At 17.0% G+C, this 8,408-nt stretch overlaps 3 protein-coding genes across 3 annotated transcripts, besides 18 other annotated features; 1 reads left to right on the top strand and 2 right to left on the bottom strand. All coding sequences in view use genetic code 6, as the record gives it.

The window, feature by feature from the left end:
- Positions 1–90: 90 nt before the first annotated feature.
- Positions 91–140: a microsatellite.
- Positions 141–344: 204 nt separating this feature from the next.
- Positions 345–403: a microsatellite.
- Positions 345–408: a microsatellite.
- Positions 354–416: a microsatellite.
- IMG5_093700 (hypothetical protein) lies at positions 360–1,307 on the top strand. Its single transcript, XM_004035610.1, has 2 exons — positions 360–606; positions 673–1,307. The coding sequence occupies exons 1-2, from the start codon at positions 580–582 to the stop codon at positions 1,117–1,119; spliced, it is 474 nt and encodes a 157-aa protein (XP_004035658.1). The 5' UTR covers positions 360–579; the 3' UTR covers positions 1,120–1,307.
- A 357-nt stretch (positions 1,308–1,664) lies between these two features.
- Positions 1,665–1,704: a microsatellite.
- A 1-nt stretch (position 1,705) lies between these two features.
- IMG5_093690 (ubiquitin-conjugating enzyme e2w, putative) lies at positions 1,706–2,432 on the bottom strand (the record flags this gene model as incomplete). The annotated part of the gene is made up of 5 exons (XM_004035609.1): positions 2,237–2,432; positions 2,137–2,164; positions 1,986–2,082; positions 1,872–1,945; positions 1,706–1,798 (listed from the first exon to the last, which is right to left on the bottom strand). The coding sequence occupies exons 1-5, from the start codon at positions 2,395–2,397 to the stop codon at positions 1,706–1,708; spliced, it is 453 nt and encodes a 150-aa protein (XP_004035657.1). The 5' UTR covers positions 2,398–2,432.
- Positions 2,397–2,432: a microsatellite.
- A 530-nt stretch (positions 2,433–2,962) lies between these two features.
- Positions 2,963–3,078: a microsatellite.
- Positions 2,991–3,137: a microsatellite.
- Positions 3,012–3,137: a microsatellite.
- Positions 3,039–3,137: a microsatellite.
- Positions 3,138–4,925: 1,788 nt separating this feature from the next.
- Positions 4,926–5,007: a microsatellite.
- Positions 4,940–5,006: a microsatellite.
- A 1,287-nt stretch (positions 5,008–6,294) lies between the features above and the next one.
- Positions 6,295–6,350: a microsatellite.
- Positions 6,298–6,350: a microsatellite.
- Positions 6,351–6,369: 19 nt separating this feature from the next.
- Positions 6,370–6,418: a microsatellite.
- Positions 6,419–6,503: 85 nt separating this feature from the next.
- On the bottom strand, positions 6,504–7,578 carry IMG5_093680 (hypothetical protein; the record flags this gene model as incomplete). Its single annotated transcript, XM_004035608.1, has 3 exons — positions 6,504–7,097; positions 7,156–7,357; positions 7,404–7,578. Coding segments are annotated over 3 exons (971 nt in total), but the record flags the coding sequence as incomplete, so codon positions are not given.
- Positions 6,718–6,767: a microsatellite.
- Positions 7,579–7,640: 62 nt separating the features above from the next.
- Positions 7,641–7,698: a microsatellite.
- A 523-nt stretch (positions 7,699–8,221) lies between these two features.
- Positions 8,222–8,262: a microsatellite.
- Positions 8,263–8,408: the final 146 nt, after the last annotated feature.

The following is an 8,408-nucleotide window of genomic DNA, read 5'->3' as shown; positions in this document are numbered from 1 at the left end:
AAGACGAATAATTTTACAAAAATGATTTTATAATAAATTCTTAAAAAAAAATAATTGTTTAATATTTAATCATTCTACATTATAAACATGTAAAAAAAAAAAAAATATTTAATGAATAAAAAAATTAATTAAAAATAAAATAGTATAATTCGAATTAAAAGGAGAAAAATAAAACTCAAAAAAATTTTAAAAATAATAAGCACTAAAAGAAATTATAGAGAAATGCATCTAAATTAAAAAATAATATTCACCATCCATATTCAATTATAATTGAAAAAAAAAATATAACATTAAATTAATATATATAGAAAAAAAAAAAAAAAAAAATCAAATTAAATTGGTGGAATAAAAATAAAAAAATAAAAAAAAATATATAAAAATAAAAATAAAAATAAAATAAAAAAAATATGAAAAAATCAACATCATCCTAATTACAAGCTCTCAATAAATCTTCTAATAAAAGTCCCATTTAAGATATGCAAAGAAGTAAAACTAATCTCCAAAGCACAATAAAAAAAGACGAATGTAAACTAAAAGACTAATAAATGAAAAATACTGTAAATTAATACGTAAGTGAACATGAAATATATTACAGACATATATAAGGTATATAATATATAAATATAATTTTTTAATTAAAATAAATATGTTTATATCTATATATATACACAGGATTATGTGATTGTTATATATGTACATGTGGTAAACACTTGTGTCAATTTACTAAATTTTCCCATTTGTAAAATCCATTTAAGTAACCTAAAAACAAAACAATATATCAACATGATTATGACCCTAAGAAGAGCATGCAAGACATTAAATTTAACTATGGAATGTATGATGGAAAAAAAAGCGACGCTAAACCTCTCGAAAGTGAATCAATTAATCACCATGATTACAAAAAGCCAGACAAAGATGCTTATGGATAAGCAAAATCTTGTAAATAACCAGAAAGATTGTACGAAACACCTTAACAAATGGGTAGATCTTAATACAAAAGGGACTTTTTGGAATGGGGAACTTCCTATATCCCAATTAAAGGATCTCATTAGAGAACTACAATTGATGCTATGCCATTTAATGGAACTACTAGCTATCAAAAAGACTATAAAGATCTGAAAGGAAATAAAGCTGAACCCTTAGGAAATAATTATAAATGTACAACAATTAAATCACCTATACCTTTCTAAGGATTAACTACTAATTAATAATTTTATTAACCTATCGCTCCAGGCGAAAAAAATATAATTTATAAATAAAGAGATGAATTATTTACTGGTGTACCAACTTTCGATGGAGAATTCTTATCTTAATATTAAAAAGATTATATTAAAAATAATAAACGCTGTCCTGTTTTAGATAGATTAGAAAAAATAAATTCCTGAAATAATATATATAAGATATAAAACATATAAAAAAAAAAATGATTTATATATAATTAATATATATTAATTTTTCTTTATTATTATTATACATATTTTTATGGATTTATAATTTTTTTTTATTTTGTATTTTTGGTTTGAAATAATATAAATATATTATTAATTTTATATATTTTTATTTCTAAATAATGAAAAAAAATTAATTTTTTTTTACATAAAATTTAATTTTTATTTATTTAAATAAATTATTTATAATCAAATAATTATTTTTTAAAAAAATATTTATTTATTTATTATTTTATTTATTCATTTATTTTTATTTTTCAACATTTAGTATCATCATAACTCCATAAAAATGCTTTTGGACCTCTTCCTTAAGATCTTTTACAAAATTCAGCATCGTTAAATGGTCTTGCCTTTATTTAATATATATACATTTTAATTTAAACAATTAAATATATAAAATAATATATATATATATATATATACTTTTTTTGGTGCTGAAGATATCATAGAAACAATAGAAAGACAAACTGAAGCTACTGTTAATGCTGGACTCCATTCTTTTTTTTTATTATTTTTAATTTTATTAATATATAATACCATCATATAGAATCGATAGACATATAAAACCATTTGAATATATATGCTCGTGTTCTGGTACTTTTCCAATAAAAATTACTTCTGGTGATTCTATCGGCTTTTTTTTTATTTATTTTTTAATAATTTTTCTATAATAATCAATATTTTTTACATATTCACTTGAAAATTTAAACTGAAGTCTTTTTTAATTTATATGAATATATATTATAATTTAAATATGATATTTAATAAATTATATATATTTATTTTACTTAAATTTCTCATCTGCAAATACAGTACCTTTTGGTGCTGTAAATTCTATATACCATAGGCGCAAATCATTTGTCGGTAAAATTACTGTGAATTAATCTTTATAATTTTTTTGGATTGCTTCTAAATCTTTTTGAAGTCTTTTTGTCATTCTTGCTTCCATTTTTTCTGTTTTTTTTTTTTTAAGTTTTTTTTTTTATATATATATATTTTTATAATATTTGTGCGTTTTTTTTGCTTTTTTTAGTTGGTTTGCTTTATTAATTTTTTTTTTTTTTTCTTTCCTTTATTTTATATAAATTTTTTATTCTTTTTAAAATTTCAAATCAGAAAATTTTATATATTTTCTATACTTATATATTAAAACAAAAAAATAGTTTATATAAATAAAAATTCCTAAAAAATATAATTTTAATCAAAAAGTAGCATATAATTTTTTTTAATAAAAAATTAAAAAAACTTATATAAACATAATCATGAGCTATATGACAAATTTTCTTATGTTTATATATAATTATTAGTATATGATTATTAATCAATATTTTTAACATCATTATTTTATGATTATAAATAACTATCATCATGACTATATGAATAAGACAGTATTTTATTATATTTTCTCTTCTAATACTAACAAAATTTCTTCGGCTATGAAAGTTTTTCTAAATTTTTCATTAATTAAAAAACTGAATTAGATTTTTCATTATCATCATCACTAACATAATCATAATTATTATGATTATTAAATCTGTTTAAATTATTAGTATTATAATTTGAATTATTAGTATTATTAGAATTGTTAGAATTATTAGTATTAGTATTATTAGTATTATTAGTATTATTATTAGTATTATTAGTATTATTATTAGTATTATTATTATTATTTGTATTAATAGTATTATTTTAAACATTAAAATTTCTGCATGAAGGTAAAATAATAGGATATATAACTTTTGTTTACGAATCAATTTTACATTCTGATGTTTCTGAGAATTCTAAAATAGTTTTAAGAGAAGTCATATTATGAGTTTCTTTAAACTTTTTAAGTTTCTTATTTTCCCTATTTTTATTTGTAAAATTAATAAACCAATGATGATTTAATGCAGTAGCTGCTGTTGGTCTTTATTCTGGGTCTTCAGAAAGAATTTTTAGTAGAAAATCTATTCCTGAAACAGATAATTATTGATTTGATTAAGGATCTTTTTTTTTTCGTTTTACATTTTCAATAAAGTAGATAAATCAAGGTTATATTCCCAAGTTTCAAATACTTTTTCGATTTTAGTGTATGGATATTATTAAAAGATCATATAATATAAACAAACTCCTAATGCAAAAATATCAATTTAACTATTAAAATGACTCCCTTTAATAATTTCAGGCGCTACATATTTATTAGTTCCTTTTTTAATTAACATTTCCCTATATTCGGGTATAATAGGGTCTGCATATTTAAAATTAATAATAAAAATTTAATTTTCTTTTTAAGTAGAAGAAAAAATAATATTCTCCAATTTTAAATTTCCATGGAAAATATTATGAGAATGCATCACCCTTAAACCCTTTAAAAGATGATACATTAAAGTCGCAACAGTTATTTCTACTAAATTTGATTAAGAAACTAGTTTAAAAAGGTTATCCCCATGAAAATACTGGAAAGTAAGATAAATATAGAAATCATCTTCATATACTTTTTTTAATTTCGGCAGAAGAGAACATGTTATTTTTCTCATTATTGAAATTTCATTTTCAATGAATTATTTTATTCTTGTCTAATATTTTTCTTATTTATTATTTTCGCGGATATATATGAACATTTTTTTTAATCTACGCATCTATAGAAGATATCGAAAATGCGGTTTTCGACTTTATGTCTTAGTAGAAAATTTTATAATTTGCAAAACTTTTTCAAAGCTTTTAACCACATTTTGTGTGTTTGGTATTTGTCCGTTATTATTTTCACGATTTCGTTCTCTTATAAATTCTATAAAATAATTCCAAATGCCACATTTTTCACCAAATACGTGATTATCTTCTTAAATTTTACAATATTAACATTAAACACATTCTGATTGGTGAGATTTAGTTTTGTCCTAGTATTTTATTATTAGGTTTGGGTATAATTCGAAGTAAAAAAGCCTAAATTGTTAATGTACTTTCGAATATGAAAAAAACTCGCCTTTTAATAAGGGCTTTTGAGTCAGCTTAGTGAACTTCTTTTAAGATTTAAATACTGATTAAGTATCTATGTATTTTTGTAAATTTTTTTAATCATTTAATATGAAATTAATTAATATATCATTTTTAGTATCCATTAAATTAGTAATTTTTATTTCTATTAAGTGTGATATTAATATTTCTATTATGTATACTTTTTATTGATTTGTATGCTTTATTTTATTTTTTTATGTAGATTGTAATATTTTTTATATTATTATTATTTAATTTATAAGTTAAAAATATAAAATTTATTTAATTAATTTTTTAAATTATTTTAATTATTAATTTATCTAATTATAAATATTATATTGAGATTTAATAAATAATATAATAATAAAATTACAAATTAAATATAAATATTTATTAAAAGGAAGAAAATAAAAAAAATCATATTAATAATAAAGAATATTATTTATTAAAAATTAAATTATTATAAAACAAAGATTATTTATATATAATTAATAATGTAAATAATATAAATTTTTAAAATATTTATAAATATATATATATATATATATATATATATATATATATATAATATATATGTATAAATATTAATATTTCATATTTATTAAATTATATTTAATGAACAATATTATAAGAAAAACAATCTTATAAACACTAAGATAAACATAAAAGTAAAACATTCAATAAAATAAAGAAAATTTTAAAAATTAAATTATAACAATAAATAGTAAAAATATAACCTTTTAAATATTATCAATAGAAAATTAAAACATATAATTTAATATTTCTACATAAACCGGTTTAATGCTTGCATAAGTATTATCAAAAAACTCTGTTCCTTTAGAATTTGAATGTAGTTTTTCTTGCGAATGTGGAACTTGTGCAATACAAATAAATAATAAATAATTATATGATAAAATATCTGAAAAATAACCAAAATAACTTAAAGAATAGACAATATTAATGGAAAATTTAAAAGAATAAAAGTACATATAAATATTATATAAATTTTAAAGTATTTTAAAAATAAAATTAAAGTTATAGACTTAGTTGTTAATTAATAATTTTAAAAGAAATGAATGGAGCTATGTTTTATATATGAAAAAAATAAAAATATTTTTTCTAATTTTTAATAAATATTATATTTATTTCAAATAAAAATATATAAATAATAATGAATTAATTGATTTTTTTAATAATTTATTGAACATTTTTCATAAAAGAATTAAGATATTAAAAATTATAAAATATATATTTTTAATTGTAGAATTTTTAAGAAATCATATACAATAAAATAAAAAAATTAACCCTAAATGAATAAATATATACAGAGATATATATGTGAAAATAAATAAAAAAAAAAAAATATTTTCTTTATGTATATTATATATAAAAAATTTCATATAAATTATTTAATTTAATGTCTATTAAATAAATAAATAGCAATTAATTGTAAAAATGCATTAAATTCAATAAATTAAACATAATTCTCATTTTATTAAAAAATATATTAAAAACTAAAAAATATAAATATGAAAGATTAGATTATATAAAATTCAATACTTATTTATTTATATTTTTATTTTAAATAAAAAATTCATTATAATTTTTAAACAAAATATTAAATATTAAAATAAATATCTCTTTATATTTTTTTTAAAAAATGATTAAAAATATTGTATAAAATAAAAAATATTATTATTTTTTTTAAATAAAAAAAATAGAAGAAAAATAAGATAAAATTAATAATTAAAATATATTTTCTTAAATAATAATGAAATTATTATATACATAATATATAATATATAAATATTTATTTTAAATTTTTTTAAAGAAAAATATAAGATTATATATAATAATAATTTTTTATATAATGAATAAAAAAATATAAATAAAAAAACAAAAATTAAAAAAAAAAAAAAAAAAAAAAAATTTTAAAGATTATATAAAAATATATATATATATATATATATATATATATATAATATACATATATATATTTTTTTTATATTAAAATTTTTAAAAATCTTCATATAATAATAACAAAAAAAAATATTTTAAAATATATATTAAATAAAGAGTAAATCAATTTCTTTAATTTCTATTATTTTTTTAAAGTAAGTTTTTATTATGTATTATATTTTGATTATTTCCTTAATTATTATTTATATTATTTTAATGTCGTTAAGCATTATTTTATAATTAATTACCTATAATATTATTAGCCGCACTAATAATAAATGTATTAACTTTCGTTTATTTATTATTTTTTCCATTAACAGCCGAGTCTAGACTACCTTTATTTTATTATTATTATTAAACATTATTATTATTATTTTATTTATTATTTTAAATTAAATTAGCACTATTAATATTTAAAGAAGTTCTAAAAAATTAATTATTTATATTATTTTATAATCCTAAATTACCTAAGCCTTTATTCTAAATCGGATTCGTGTAAATAACAGTTTATTAAAGCTCTAAAGTCATAACTGTTCTTCCAACTTAAATAGCCACTTTATCTTATAAAATCGGATAATTTTTATCTAATCTAATTAAAGTTCCGAACTTAGAATTATTATCAAATATTAAAAACTAATCATCTTCATATTTTATAAATGAATGGAATCTACTAACTGAAATATCAGTTATTCTTATTTCACAAGAATGTCCTCTTCCCTTATTTTGTTTATTTGATATTTTATTTTTAATATTATAATTATAATAAATATTTTACAAATTTAACAACATCTTCCTATAATATCTATGTTATTACATGTAAACCTTTTGAAACTCTCTTTTCTCTAGAAATAGATTCTATAATAATATATGATTATTCAGGTAAGTATGGCCTATCAATATCAATCAAACTCATTTTATTATTATTTATATATATAGTTTTTGGTAAAGGTAGTTTACAAACTTCGCATTCTAAATTTCTATATATAATTTCTTTTTTATTATATAAAAAAAATATATATTTACTTCCATTTATATGAAGTTACAAAAGGAAGAACCTTCTTATGTACTTTACTTTCTATCCATAATTTAACACAAGAAACATGCATATATTCACACGATCCTTTACAACTACATGGGTTTATAAATGGATTTTCTTTACATTATTCTTCTTCACATAAACATATTCTACAAGTATGTACTTCTTTTTTTAGAAATCAATATTGTAGTTATATTATTAAGGCTTTTTATATTTTTTGTTTGTTTTTATTTTTTTTAAAATAAAAAAATATTTTTATTTTGTTTTTACATCACAAAATATGTCTTTTGTTAATTGAATTTATTAGTTATTTGTTTTTTTTTCTATTACATAATATTCTATACGTCCAAGTTTTATTGAATCGTTTATTTATAATGGAAAACCCTTTTTTTATTTTCAATATATATACATTATAGATTTTTATTTACTTTTTAAACTGTTGCTTAATCTGGCTTTTTTAAAGAACGAATAACTAAATATGTATCATGGAATTTATTTTCGGGAGATTTTTTATTTTTATTTGGAGATTTATCGTTTTCACTACTATTGCTTGTATTATTTGTATCTATTTATATGTTTTGTGTATTTTTTGCAGGATTTATAAAATAAGTTTCTTTTTATTTAAAAATAAATAAAAATTAAAGTTCTTTATTTATTTTTTTACATTATATTGGATCTTTTTATATTATATTTGTTAATATTTAGCCTTCTTATTCATTTAATTTACAATTTTAATCGATTATTTTTATTTCTTAATTTTCTTTATATATATATATATTATATTTATTTAAATTAATGTTAATTTAATATTAATATTTTATTAAATATATATTTTTTTAAAATTAACTCATTCTCATTATTGAACAAGTTGTGTCAATTCTGTATTTATTTATATCTACATTTTTACTTTCATAATCAAATAATCCATGAGAATCTTTTGACCATGTTACGCATTTTTAAAAGAACTCTATTTAAATATTAATATAAAATGA

Source organism: Ichthyophthirius multifiliis (assembly GCF_000220395.1).
Source record: "Ichthyophthirius multifiliis unplaced genomic scaffold scaff_1120509250754, whole genome shotgun sequence".
Classification (NCBI taxonomy): domain Eukaryota; phylum Ciliophora; class Oligohymenophorea; order Hymenostomatida; genus Ichthyophthirius; species Ichthyophthirius multifiliis.
The sequence above is the reverse complement of the archived record's forward strand: the minus strand, read 5'-3'. Positions and strand labels throughout refer to the sequence as shown.